A 14,302-nucleotide genomic window follows, 5' to 3' on the forward strand; every position below is an offset into this window, starting at 1 on the left:
AATTTCCCGAGTATCCCATAGCTTGAGCTTCCTGCTTGGGGGAAGAGGACGAATGCTGATAAAAGGGAGTCCAGAGGGCTTGGGGAAGCCGCAGTGCCTAGGAGCCACAAATCTCCGCGCCTCCTCTCGCCTCACGAAACCGCTCCCGCTCCCCATCGCTGCGCTCTCCTTGCCGCTATGAGCCACTCGCCCAGCCCAGCCGCCCGCGTCCCGGGTCCTTCTAGTTCTCTTTGCGCGCTGCTAGCGCTGCTGCTGCTGCTGCTGACGCCACCGCGGCCCCTCGCCAGTGGTAAGAACGCTTGGCACGCAGGAGGCACCCGGGCAGCCGGGGCGCATCTCTGGCTCTGCAGCAGCCGCCGCGTCCTGAGCGCGGGGGAGTGTCTTGGGTTCGACTTGCTGGGAAAGAGCTCTCACCCAGCAACCTGGCTCATAACGCTGTCTCTTTTCCTTCCTCAGCTGGTCCTGTCGCGGCCGTGGTGAGAGAACTGCGTTGCATGTGTTTAACAATCACACCGGGGATTCACCCCAAAATGATCAACAGTCTCCAGGTGATCTCCGCAGGACCGCAGTGCCCCAAGGTGGAAGTAGTGTAAGTCCTCTTGCGCTGCGGTATCCACGGTGTCTTTGGCGGTAGCGAAATCCCTGGTGTAGGTCGTCAAGCCCCTGTGGCTTATGGGTGCATCTCTTTTTCTCTTTGCAGAGCCTCCCTGAAGAACGGGAAGGAAGTCTGTCTGGACCCAGAAGCCCCTTTAATCAAGAGAGCCGTCCAGAAAATTTTGGACAGGTACCTGTCGCTTTGATCATTGTGGTTTCTCAATTTCTTCTGGAAAGTGTAAACCTCACCAGGTCTTCACCTGTTAAAGATCCTGATTTTCGGATGGAATTTGACTGCCATATTCTGGATCATGTTTATAATTAAACAGTTGTAAAGGAGAAGGGGAGAATGTTGTTCAGTAAAGTCCTGGGAAAACCTTTATCACCCATCTTGCATGTAATTGGCTAAGAAATTACATAGCTCAATCACTACTAAGACTCTTATTCTTCTTCTCCTTCTCCTCCTTCTCCTCCTTTTTTTTCCCAGTGTGGTCATTCTACCCTTTGCTTTTCTTGATTTTTATTTTCATTTTCACCAAATGTTTTTTGCCCTGTTTTGAAAGCAGAATCAAGTAGAGAGGTGTATGGAAGTCTTAAACTGATAAAATTATTTTCTCAACAGTGGAAACAAGAAAACTGTTTAAGAATCAAGCATTGGAAAAATTGTGCAGGCTTCCACACAGCTGTTTTCTGAGAGTCCCTGGACCCAGTGAATATAAGAAGTGAGGGTTGATTTTCTCCATCAGTCAGCTTTCTTCATGGATTCCCCACTTGGAGAGGGGGAAGAAAGAAAAAAAAGCAAAACTATGCTTATCCCTGCATTTTTCTGCTGAGGTTATTAATTATTTAACATAGTATTTCCTGCTATTTATTTGCTATTTTATCTGTTATGTTATTGAAGTCTTTGGCAGTTGACTAAATTGTAAGAAATCACTGGTTGTTAATCTTTCAAAGCATCTTTAATTAAAGAAGATTATTGTATTTCTAGAATATATTCCTTACAGTGTTACTGAAGAGGCTGTGGATTTAATATGTAAATAATATTTCATTAGAATGCTGTTGATAGAGATAAACTTTTATCCTCACTCATCATGAAATGAGGAATATTTTGATATCGTTTCTTAAGGAATATGTTAGGAAACTTGGGATGCTACTTAAGTTTTATTGTATTAGAAAGCAGGGTGCATGATACAGTTATTTGTGTAGAACGTATTTCTTTATTTAGAATTCCTAAATGTTTAAGTTCTGTAAGAACTAATGTATTCTTGTCCTATAACTAGACATTTGATGTCTTCTTAGTATGACATAATGTCATGACTTACACATGAACTTTGATTTTATGTGCTATTTACACATATTTTCTTATGAGTGCTATAGTTCTAGCCACTAAACATATGGATGGACAAAAAAGCTAGAGAACAGGTAAATTCCTGATTTCTAGTTTTTATAAAAGTGCCTTCTTTTGGATTTTTTTTAAAGTAAAAGCAAACAATCTCTGTACTCTGAAAATTTTGAAAACATATTCAAACTTTTTAAATATGTATTTATTTAATCTTCCAAAAATACACAGCATTGCTAGGATTCTTAGATGCTTGAGCGGTATCTTCTTAAGGTTTTGGCCATTTTGCTATAAGATAATATATATATATATATATATATATCACATTCACCATATTAAAATTGCATTTTTTAACTGTGCCTTATTGGTTTATAGCACTTATTTTGTTCTTTGAAAAAAAAATAAAAGATTTTTAAATTCATTCATGTTGTTTTTCCTTCTTATACTTTAAAAATAAGCATAAAAGTTAACTCAGTTTTTCTCTGGCTAGCAGAGGCCCATCATTTCCCAGTGCCATCGTATTACTCCTTCGTATTGCCAACAGCCACTGGGTCCTTTAGAAATCACAAATGGGATAAGACTTCCTTACCTTAAATCCTTAACCAACTTCCTGTTTCCTAGACATGAAACAAAATTGTTAAGCATGGCAAATGAGTTTCTGTCTCATCCAACACCTGCTTACTACTTTAGCATCACTTCTCCCACACACTTGCTGCAGTCAGGTGTTCTTTCCTGGCTCTGGCTCCCTGCCTTTGCATTTGCAGGGGCCCTATCTGGACCCTAGTCATCCTTCAGAACTCAGTTCAAGCAATACCACCTTCAAGAAGATTTCCTTGGCACTCTCAGCAGAGCTAATTTCAATTTTGTTGTTCTCATGGCATAAGTAGATTATACTTGAATTATAGAAAATATTGCGTGGCTGTTACTTCTTTATAGATTTCTTTACCCTATGTGATGGTTTGAAGCTGTATGGATCCCAGAAAAGTTTGTTCTTAAAGCTTATCCATTCCTGTGGGTGTGGACCCATTGTAAGTAGGATCTTTGGTGAGTAAGATCTTAACTTAAGATATGACCCACCTCATTCATGGTGGATCTTATTCCTCTTACCAGAGTGTTTATAAGAGAATGAAAGACAAACAATGAGAAAGACACAGAAACTGAGAAAGTCATGGAAACTGGAGGCTGGAGGCAACAAAACTCGGGAGAGAAGGGAACCCAGCAGATACCACCATGTGCCTTGCCATGTGACAAAGGAGCCCAGAAGCCAGTCTTTGGGAAAAAAGCGTCACCTGATGATGCCTTGATTTGGACATTTTCAAGGCCTCAGAACTAATAAATCTAATAAATACCTATTGTAAAAGCCAACCCATTTCCTGTTTATTGCTTTCAGCAGCCCAGCAGACTAAAACACTCTGCAAAGAACTGTCTCAGAGCTCTATCACATTTCATCCATCTCAGTATTCCCAATGTCTGGCACAGAATGACTAAATGAAATAAGTTATCCCAACTTTCAGGTGGTCAGACAGTGTCGTAAGATCAAAAACCTGGTACATGCAGGTGTTGAGTAAACTGCAATCCTGTTCTCCTTCTTAGTCTATAGGTAATCTAACAACGGCTTTGGCATATGCAATTCCCTCTGCCTACAACATCTACCCTTCACTTTCACCTGATGAACAATCCTTCCTTTGGGACTTAGCTTACCTGCTACTTCCTAGCGGCAGCCTATCTGACTCCTTCACGCACCAGATTAGGACCCCCTCTTATACCTTCTCATAGCACCCTGTGCTTTTCTTTCTAATGGATTTTCACCAATGAGACTACAGAGTAGTTATACATGTGATCATTTGTTTTCTTTCAATTCCAATTTCACTGTAAGCACCATGAGGCCAGAAAAAATGTTGATCATTTACAGACCAGCTCCTAAGACAGTATCTAGCACATGGTAGGTGCTTAACAGGTGAGTAATCTAGGCTAAACAAATCTCACTGTATCTCTAGTATTAAAATAGCAATTTCGTTTATATACCATTCTTAGCAAACGCAAGGAAAGGCAAGGAAGAGGATTAATATAATTAGTGTGTGCAACACACCCCCAAGTTGGATTGTACATTATTCTATATGCTAATATATTATATATTATATATGTTAATATATAATATATATTATATGTGCTAATGTTGGCATGTATCTGTATTAGCCTAGGATAGTAATATGAATTAATATATCTATATCTAACCTAGGCTTTTTCTTATCTTCTAATTTCTCTACTTATATATATAAAATATCAAATAGACTAATGTTACATTATTATATATTAATATAACTCACATAGGTATATATATATATGTGTGTGGAGAGAGAGAGAGAGAGAAAGACGGAAAGGGAGAGGGATGGGGGAATTGCAAACAAAGGTATAGACAAACCTAGAGTAGATTCAGAGATGGGTTTGCTGACAAATTTTTCAGCAATATAGAAAAGCACAAAATACCTCTGATCATTTAAAAAGCATTCATCTTTTGTGGTCTCTTTTTGCTCTCAAATAGTACTTTTTTCTTCTTTGAATCTAGGAATTATTCACTCATCCTGGGGAAACATTAAAGAGCAAACCGATTTACCATGAATATTTGAACAATCAATTTTAGTGTTTAGAACAATCCTAACTTGTCATATTGGTCCCCAAGTACATGAACAAATGCTTGTAGAAACAAATGAAACATATTAAATGCCCTTTAACAGGTGAAATATATGTTTTGTGAATAAGTAAACATTGCTGGTTACTTTTGTCTTTTTGTCATTATTTGAGGTCTTTGTTTTTTTCCTAGAAGCAAGAATTATACATTCAGTTTGTTTATAGATGGTAAGATTAGACCTCATTTGTAATACCCTTGCAATTCTAGTTGCTGTGCCAGTTCCGCAATTGGTCATTCTATAAAGAAAATAGATTACAGTGTATTACCAGAGTTTAGCCTATACCAGAACCTCAATGATGGCTGCTACTCATCATTCCTACCATTATTAGTTGATCCTGCCACTAGCAAATTCAAGGACTAATATATAGGGGAAAGTTAATCTAATGTTTATCTTCTAGGGATACATCTTATAATTTCCTCATACTAACCCTTAAGTACTATTTTTACTCTATCGATCTGAAACTGTCTCTCACATATTAAATCATGGCAAGTGAACGAGGGATCAGCTAAAATCTGCTCTATGTTATTGCCTCAATCCAGACAATTTTCAGTGTGCAATTAATGTCCTTCATTCTACCTGACTTTCCTGCTTGCCTCTGGGTGTGATACATTCACATAATCCTTCAGTTCCCGAAGGTATGACAAGGTCTATGATAAAATATGACTAGTGGCTTTGTTTTTCTAACATAGCTTTAATTCTTGCATAAGGGAAAGAGTTGCTCTGGGTAACTCATATTGTACATAAATTCAAAAGTCCTTCCTGGATGTTACAAAATGAGAAGTAGACAGAACTAGCATTTGCTTTCTGACTAAATCATGGAGAGATAGTGCATTATGGTTTTGATTTTGGCTGACAATCTTATTTGATGTTGAGCCAGCAAAATTAATATTCTCTTCCTGAGAAGGACTGTTCATGCTTCAAGCATATATACAGTGAGATAATGACGTAGAAAGATCTAGAGTTTGGGTCTAAAATTTTTATTTTTTCATATTCTACAGTCCTGTTTCTTTTTTTATCTTTTTTTTAAATAATTCAATTTTATTGAGATATATTCACATACCTTGCAGTCATACAAAGTGTACAATCAATTGTTCACAGTACCATACAGTTGTGCATCCATCACCAAAATTAATTTTTGAACATTTTCATTACCACACACACAAAAGTAATAAGAATAAAAATTAAAGTGAAAAAGAACAATTAAAGTAAAAACACTGGGTGCTTTTTTTTTTTTTGCCCCTGTTTTTCTACTCATCCATCCTTACACTGGACAAAGGGGAGTGTGATCCACACGGCTTTTCCAATCACATTGTCACCCCTCATAAGCTACATTGTTATACAATTGTCTTCAAGATTCAAGAGTTCTGGATTGTAATTTGATAGTTTCATTACAAACCTAAGAAGCGTTACCTATATTACACATAAGAGTGCCCACCAGAGTGACCTCTCGGCTCCTTTTGGAATCTCTCAGCCACTGGAACTTATTTCATTTCACATCCCCCTTTTGGTCAAGAAGATATTCTCTATCCCATGATGCCGGGTCCAGATTCCTCCCTGGGAGTCATATTCCACGTTGCCAGGGGGATTTACACACCTGGGTGTCAGGTTCCACGTAGGGGGAAAGGCAGTGATTTCATCTGCCAAGTTGGCTTAGCTGGAGAGAGAGGAGGCCTGTTTCCTAAATATAGAGAATTTACAAGAACCCCACTCTGGAATATCCACTTCTTAATGGATGTATTTCTTCTGCTATGCAAATATATGATGTTTGTTCTGACTCACCTCTAAAACTGAACAACGAGAAAAATAGTTGATTCATTTCCAGCGAGAGAGACTACTTATACCTCTTTACAATTTATGATGTAGTCCAGTCAAAGGCAATTTGAAATTGCATTTCAAATCTAGTTCTGAATATTTCTAGCTACATGATGTTGACAATTTGTTTAACATCCCCATTCCATAGTTTTTTAATCTGAAAAATCCATACAATAATATTTAACTCATGGGTACTAAGGGCTAGCCTGAGACAAATTCAAACTCCTCTTTACAAATGAGAACCCTGAGATCTCAACAGTTTAAGCATCTCTTTAAAAAATTATCCATATTCTTTGTAACTGAGCATGGATGATTCATTTTTAGTGCTCCTAAGAATTGGTTTCTATGAATCTTTTCAAAGAAGTTTCTGGACACTATGTATTCATGTTTTGTATATTTTGTATACATATTCTGAAAATTACTTGGTAACATCATCAAAATATATGATATATTTTCCTCTTATAAGCATTCGTCTATCAAACACTTATTGTCATTTACTGATGATCATGTTACATGCCAGATCTTGTGCAGGATCTTTATGGTATTGAGATTAAGAAGATGAGGAACTTTCAACCAAAGTTAAGGTCTTTTTGCAGCAAATACCCAGAGTTTTTTCACAGGACAGAGACTTTCTCAAAAGCAGAATGGAAAGGAAAAAAATTAAAAACCTGGATTTTAAATTTGAGAAACAGTGTCTTAGGTCAGTTTCCCTGGGTTGGATTTTGAAACAAGACTTGTAGACAGGAAGTTTACCAGGAGTGCTCTCAAAAATAATACCCATCAGGAAGTGAGGAAGCAGGATGAGACAGAGAAAGAGGGAACCTCCATGCTATTGCAACAGAGGCTTCAGGTGACCTCGCAGTTAGCCTTGGAGCTGGGTTGACCTTTTGAAATTATTCTGAAATGAGGCGAAGGAGCCAGACCTCTGTATCCTCCCCCACGTCCCCAGTGACCAGTCATTAGATGTGTGTCAACCCCTAAGGAGTGGACATAACTTTGGGCAAAGACAGTTCCCTTAGGCCCAGGTCTATGCCCCTAGGGACTCAGTTGCCAGCTGTCTGCAGCAACCCAGAGGATACAGGGAGGGCAGGAGAGGGGAGAGGAGAGAAGAAGGAGGAGGTGGAGGAAGGAGAGAACTGAGGTGCCCCAGCAGAGAGTCCTTGCAAAGCTCTCAGCCAGTAGGTAGCGCCAACAACTTCCCACATGAATGAGGCCAATTTGGACATTTGGCCATTCCAGTCACCCTCTCTCTGTCTACATTCAAGTGAGATGGGGCCAGATGGCAGAAGAATCTATCAATAACATCCCAAATCATCAGCAATATAAACTGTTGTTTTAAGTCATGAAGTTTGAGATTGATTTTCAACATTTAATTTTTGCACTCTCTCAAATAATTTTGGAATAGAATTTCCTGGAAATCAATAAATATATGGTGAAACTGGATTAACATTCATGCATTTGATGATCAACAAATGTAAAGACATTAATCAACACAAAATTAAAATAAAAATTCTCAGACCTATAAAATTTTGCAATGCAGCTATAGAATGGTACTCAGGAAGATATTTCCCCCTCAATTCCTTCACCGTTCCCACTCCCAGGTCCTAACCCATGCTTCATCTCTGGACAGTATACAGCAAAACCTCAATTAACTGGAATGCCAGTGTAATTGAATTTGTCAACTCAGTTATACTGAAAATACATTTGGTTTTAGCACTTACATAAAATCTTTTGTTGGGTAATATTTCAGTAAATGGATTATTAAGGTGCTTTAACAAACTGACCTAAATTTCAATTAACCTTAGACTTTTCTGTGCAAATTGCTTTTATGACTATTTTGCAGATGGTAGCTTATTCCCTTCATTCTTGGGAGAAGGACTTGGGAGATGTGAGTTCAAAATGCTCTATATAAGGCAGAGAGCTTGTGTTTCTTAATTTTAATGGATAATGTTTTCCAGAGTCTCTAGATATTTTCTTTTTAAATAACTGCCAGATAAGTTCTGTTTTGGGTCTTAGAAAACTTGCCAGTTTCCTGAATGACTCTGCTATTAATATGATGACTTAAAGGAAAAAGAGATAAAGTAACTAACCACTAAAAGAACAGGGTGACAATGTAAGTTTTATAAAAAGGCCTTCAAGTTATTTTAAAATCCAAGAACCTCTGATGTTTATTTCTGCTTCCAGTATTCATTTAAACCATAATTTTGTGTCAGCTAACATTTTAATTAAATAACTGATATTAATATCTTTTTAACCCATTTCTCTAAAGTCAGTTCAGCAGTGACTATGTTGAGTTTCACATCAGGGAAATCACAGGAAATGATGCAAATGACAGCAATGGCAGTAAACAGCAGTAGTTATGGTAGTTGGAGTAGTAATATTTATACTCCATTACTTTGCTTGAATATTGTAGGTGTCGCTTTTAAAAAAGAAATTGTTAAATCACTAAGTCACACAATGAAGGAAACTGTGTAATGTATGGCACATCATAGATGCTTAATATTTGTTGAATAAAGGAAAACTAGCAAAAAGTTGTATTGCCTCCAATGCTGATTAACAAGTTTGTGAAATTTTAGTGACTCAAGAAATTTGCTGTTTCCTCATGAACCTTGCTGATGGTGCATCTTTTGTTACAAGATACATTTGTTGACCAAGACAATGACTTGATGGTATTGTGTTACATGCCTACCTGTTTCCTGGAGCCAACTAATTCAAATAGCATCATTATTTCAGAAGACCTTCCATGTAGTTTCCTCAAAAGGATTAGTAACTTTTGAGCAATCTTACCAAATGAGCTAGAAAATAAATTTGGATGGCATATGTGTTTAAATAAAAGTGTTTGTCTAGTGAAGACAATATGATAAATATAGTCAGCATTATGCCTTCAGGGGTAGTGATAAATAGGAAAAGAAATTCTATGAATAATGCTACCTCTTAAATCTTGCTCTGGGAAATGGTTTTGAGCTTATATTTCAATATAAATCTTTATGATTGATGGATTAACAATATTTCATGCACTACAATATGGGAAGACTATAAAGTCTTCACTCAGTAAGCATTAGAAAGAGGACCCTTTATTTTTTCCTGCTGAATTTCTCTTTGAAATTCACTTCACATTTCAGCTCTTAGAAAGATACTGATTTTCAGCTTAAGCTTTTCCTTTAGGCCTCCTTCTTAAAATATGAATTTCTTGGTTGGAGAGGAGAAAAATCATTTTAGCTTAACATGTACTACTTCTAGATTCTCAGATACAAGAATAAAAAAAAATAAAGTAGAAAAAAATAAGGAATATATTCAAAAATAAGACCTAAGAGCTATGTGTAATTGGTAACTGTTAAGAAACAGGGAAAATCATCTTGAAAACTTAAGGGAAAACATTTATGATGTTCAATATTTTGATAAAAAATAATTTCAGACATTTAAAATTTTGAGAGTTCTTTCTAGAATAAATGGGAATTTTAAATAATATTGCATAAGACTTATAGTTGTAATAAGACAAGTTGTGGCCAGGGGCACGTATGTCTGTCTCATCTTTTACTCTTAGTCTTCCATATCACCTTTTATACCATAGATGTTTTGGTACATGTAGAGTTTTGTTTGGGAATGGAGGGTGATTTGAACCGAAAGAGAGACTTCTTTTCATGTTCACATGTTCATTGGTTTTTCCAACAACACTTTAGGACTTTCTGTGTATTGCATTATCATCCATGGTACATGATATATGAGGCATTCAAAGAAAATTAGGGACATACCACTGCCTTCAAAAGTCTAGAGTCCAGTTGTAAAGGCAAGTCTTATAGATGGGACAGAGATCGGTACAGGCAATAATGTATATAAAGCAGAAACTGAGGTGTGTGTCCTCATCTATATCTCTGTGGGCCTGAGTCTGTATTACGTGGGACTTAAGGCTGAAACCCTCAATTAGGGTCTGAGAATTGACGAATAAAGATTTATTGTAATCTGTAATAGTGCAAAATTTTAACATCTTCAAGGTTATCAATAAGTCAGAGTTGGACAACTATAGGCCAAGCCATAAAAATGTCATGCAGCCATTAAAAAGAATGGGAAAAAATGACTTTCCATGTAATGAAAGAGTGTTGAACACAATTTTGAGGGGAAAAAATGCAAGCAGTATAATGATCCATATAAAATGATCCCACACATAAAAATGACCTATGTATACTTTCAAGTATACAGTGTATCTCTACATCTACATATTATATGCATGTCTCCATGCATATTTGCAGGTATGTGTGTATGTAAATACAGATGAAATAGAAAACCAATGCTAAACTGTTACCAAAGATTACCACCAGAGAGTGGGAGTGCGAGTAGTAATGAAGAACTTTCATGTTTTATTACACATACATCTGCAGTATATGAATCTTTTAAAATAAATTTTATCATGTATGTTTCTGTTATATCAAAAATAAAAGGAAAAATAAATACTGGATCCTGCTTTTTAGTGTATTACTCATATGGCAGAAACAATCAGTTTATTTTATAATACAAGGGAGGCTGAGTTTTGCCTCCAACTTTAGACGAAATTCCAAAAGATAATACATTTGGACAAAAAGAAGCCCATACCTTCCTCACCTGGATTGTTGCTGATGTTCTCACAAACATTGTGGACTGGCAGTTTGGTGTGTCAAACCCTCTATCTAGGGACTTGCCCTTTTACTGCAAAGGAGAGGCTAAACCTGCTTATAATTGAGCCTAAGAGTCTTCCCCTGAGTACCTCTTTGTTGCTCAGATGTGGCCCTCTCTCTCTAGCTAAGCCACCTTGGCAAGTGAACTCATTGCCCTCCCCCTACATGGGATCTGACTCCCAGGGGTGTAAATCTCTCTGGCAAAGCATGATATGATTCCTGGGGATGAATCTGGACCCAGCATCATGGGATAGAGAACATCTTCTTGACCAAGAGGAGGATGTGAAATGAAACAAAATAAAGTTTCAGCGGCTATGAGATTCCAAAAGGTGTCCAGAGGTCACTCTGGTGGGCATTCTTATACACTATATATAACCTTTTTTAGGTTTTAATGCACTGGAATAGCTAGAAGTAAATACTTGAAACTATCAAACTGCAACCCAGTAGCCTTGACTCTTAAAGATGACTGTATAGCAACGTAGCTTACAAGAGGTGACAGTGTGATTGTGAAAGCCTTGTGGATCGCACTCCCTTTATCCAGTGTATGGATGGATGAGTAGAAAAATGGGAACAAAAAACTAAATGAAAAATAGGGTGGCTGGGGAGATGATCTGGGTGTTTTTTTTGTAACTTTTATTCTTTATTCTTATTTTTACTTTTTCTGGTACAAGAAAAATGTTCAAAAAATAGATTGGGGTGATGAATGCACAACTATATGATGGTCATGTGAACAACTGATTGTACACTTTGGATGATTGTATGGTATGTGAATATATCTCAATAAAATTGAATAAAAGAAAAAGAAGAAGCCCATAAGGTAACACACATCTAAAGTGAGCCTTTGATGGTGATCAACTCATATTTTATCCACATATTTCAAACCAATTCCAACACTTAACAACAACCAGAAAAGGAACACTTGCTTTCCTTGGAAACCCAGATGACAGCTGGATGGTCTCTTTCATGGGCCACAAATTTGTTTTCCGAAGCTCATAGAGTGTCTCTTAAGTCCATAAATTGCATTATAGGAAGAGCAGGAAATTATTGTTACATGGTTATACAAAGAAAAATTCACATATTATTTCAGCCTTGTTCTTACCTCCTTACGTAGAGTGCTTAGATATGTGTGAGGGAAATAGGAATAGAGAAAGAGAGAGTGGGAGCACGAAGTTATATACAAAATGCAATGTAGCAGGAATCCTGACTTGACTGGTGTTTATCTGGGTGGGGCACAACTCAACCACCCTTAGATATCACCACAAACTTCCCTTCCCCACCCTTCCATGCCCCTTCCTCCTTACTGGCCTTGAGGGAATGTATATAAAAGACATTTGGAGAGCCTGAATAGCCACTCAGCTGCAGGCTTCCAGGCATCAGTCCACCTCATGCTGAGGTCTCCTGGCTTAGGAAAGCAACTCTAGCTCAGTCTTCTCGACCATGATCCTCAGATGCCCTGTCACCTCCTCCTGTAGCAGTGCCAGTCCACTTCGTGTCCTACGGATGCTGATGCTGCTGTCACTGCTCTTGACTGCGCTTGCCCACTCCACCAGGAGAGAAAGTAAGAGGCACTTGGGGAAAGCTTAAGGAAGAGGCCCTGGCTTTCTGCACCTGGGTCTGGGGGCAAGACTGTCCTGGTGCTCCTGGGGCTGGAGACGCCATTATACTAATACTCCAAACGGAGAAGCTACACCTAGTGGGCTCTTAACACCTGCCAGGCATTCTGCTGCTAAAGACTTAGAGCTCGTATTTACAATGGCCTTATGAGACAGGAACAATTCTCCTCAATATACAAATAAGGGAAATTTGAAAACAGGTCAATAGATAAGCTCCCTACATGACCATTATCAGACTTACAATTTCTATCCTAGCTACAAGTGTAGAAGTTGAACCGTTCATAGAATTGCGCTGCACATGTGTGAAGACCACCTCTCGAATTCATCCCAATTACATTACCAATTTGGAGGTGATGAGGGCAGGAGCCCATTGTCCCGTGGTGGAAGTGATGTAAGTCTCTGATTCTGTACTACTGCCTCATTAAGGAAGCCCTCCGCCTCCATCCCCACATACTCTTTTCTGCCTACACTGTTTTCTCCAGTTCCATGGATCCCTCCTGGTTCTCAGGCCACAAGATTACAGATTATTCTATTCTCTCTTTGCAGAGCCACACTGAAAGATGGGAGGAAAACCTGCCTGGACCCAGAGGCTCCCATGGTCAAGAAAATGATACAGAAAATTCTGGAAGGTGATTAGTTAGCTGCTTAATCTATTCATTTTTTGCCAAACCCTTTTATCCCCCAGGAAGGGAGAAATTTTGAAGCCTTGACTTTCTAGAATTCTTTTTTAACCAGGATACCTATTCCTACTTTATTAAACTTTGGATGTGTTTTCTTCTCTGTTTCAAACATCACATTTTATTCTGAGAAAACTGTTTAAAAACTGAGAGAAGATGAAAGTAAACAAGCATAGCTTCAAAATATAATATTTGGTTTTACCTCCAAACTCTTGGTTAAACACAGTTCTACGCTTTGCATTTGCCTATTTGAAAATTCCTTTCCAAATACATTTGTTGTTAACTTATTTTGCTTTTCTTTACTGTTAGGCCAAGAAGAATTTCCTAATGGTTATTGATATTTGGAATCACACAATGCCCCAAATAAAGTAGTTGCTCAATAAATGTTTGTTAATATCTTTACGGACTTCTTTGATTTTTTGGCGTCTTAGTCCTAGGATGTCTTGTTGGAAAGCAACTCTCTGAAAGGTTTTTCTAATGTTTACGTTAGACTTCAAACCCTAAAAATAATAAAATTGTAAAATATGAATCTTATTAGCAGTGGTTATTTACTTTAAAGTGAATATGTTTAATACTCATAGAGCAAAGAATGTATGATGAAAAAGCATTAAAATGCTCTACTTAAAAAAACTCTAGTATTTCCTGGGGAAAAAAAAGAAGGTGAAGCTAGGTTCTCTGTGATGTTAAGTCCATCCTTACATATTTGCATATATTTTCATTTACTTAACATCTGTATGTTTACAGGTGTAGTATGTCAGCCTTGCAAATAAGTACAGTATAATATTTAAAACTTTACCACTAATTTTCTTTTGTTAATCAATAGAATTTTCATTCCTTTCTTAACCCCTAAAATTTACACCCACACTCTCACACTGGTATAGAAGTATTACCATTAAATCAAAATTGGCTATTGGTTTGTGTCATATAT

The 14,302-nt window shown here is 37.5% G+C and overlaps 2 protein-coding genes across 3 annotated transcripts; both read left to right on the top strand.

The window, feature by feature from the left end:
• The first annotated feature begins 11 nt into the window (after nt 1–11).
• On the top strand, nt 12–3,214 carry LOC119529511 (alveolar macrophage chemotactic factor-like). 2 transcript variants are annotated; one of them, XM_037829969.1, is made up of 4 exons: nt 12–289; nt 457–589; nt 701–784; nt 3,044–3,214. In XM_037829969.1, the coding sequence occupies exons 1-4, from the start codon at nt 178–180 to the stop codon at nt 3,060–3,062; spliced, it is 348 nt and encodes a 115-aa protein (XP_037685897.1). In that variant the 5' UTR covers nt 12–177; the 3' UTR covers nt 3,063–3,214. The 2 variants fall into 2 exon arrangements, with proteins under 2 accessions (XP_037685897.1, XP_037685896.1); XM_037829968.1 differs by lacking the exon at nt 3,044–3,214 and adding an exon at nt 1,217–2,354 and having other exon boundaries at nt 21–289.
• Nucleotides 3,215–12,422: 9,208 nt separating this feature from the next.
• On the top strand, nt 12,423–13,776 carry LOC119529512 (platelet basic protein-like). Its single transcript, XM_037829970.1, has 3 exons — nt 12,423–12,642; nt 12,953–13,088; nt 13,244–13,776. Exons 1-3 carry the CDS (start codon nt 12,522–12,524, stop codon nt 13,332–13,334), a joined length of 348 nt encoding a protein of 115 aa, XP_037685898.1. The 5' UTR covers nt 12,423–12,521; the 3' UTR covers nt 13,335–13,776.
• Nucleotides 13,777–14,302: the final 526 nt, after the last annotated feature.

This window comes from Choloepus didactylus, chromosome 3, assembly GCF_015220235.1.
Source record: "Choloepus didactylus isolate mChoDid1 chromosome 3, mChoDid1.pri, whole genome shotgun sequence".
Lineage (NCBI taxonomy): Eukaryota > Metazoa > Chordata > Mammalia > Pilosa > Megalonychidae > Choloepus > Choloepus didactylus.

Excerpts from the sequence above, each read along its gene's own strand:
- LOC119529511 (XM_037829968.1), top strand. The coding sequence starts at position 178 with ATGAGCCACTCGCCCAGCCCAGCCGCCCGCGTCCCGGGTCCTTCTAGT. Across the intron at positions 590-700 it reads TGCCCCAAGGTGGAAGTAGT|AGCCTCCCTGAAGAACGGGA; the intron begins GTAAGTCCTCTT and ends TTCTCTTTGCAG. Across the intron at positions 785-1,216 it reads GTCCAGAAAATTTTGGACAG|TGGAAACAAGAAAACTGTTT; the intron begins GTACCTGTCGCT and ends TTTTCTCAACAG.
- LOC119529512 (XM_037829970.1), top strand. The coding sequence starts at position 12,522 with ATGATCCTCAGATGCCCTGTCACCTCCTCCTGTAGCAGTGCCAGTCCA. Across the intron at positions 12,643-12,952 it reads CCACTCCACCAGGAGAGAAA|CTACAAGTGTAGAAGTTGAA; the intron begins GTAAGAGGCACT and ends TTTCTATCCTAG. Across the intron at positions 13,089-13,243 it reads TGTCCCGTGGTGGAAGTGAT|AGCCACACTGAAAGATGGGA; the intron begins GTAAGTCTCTGA and ends CTCTCTTTGCAG.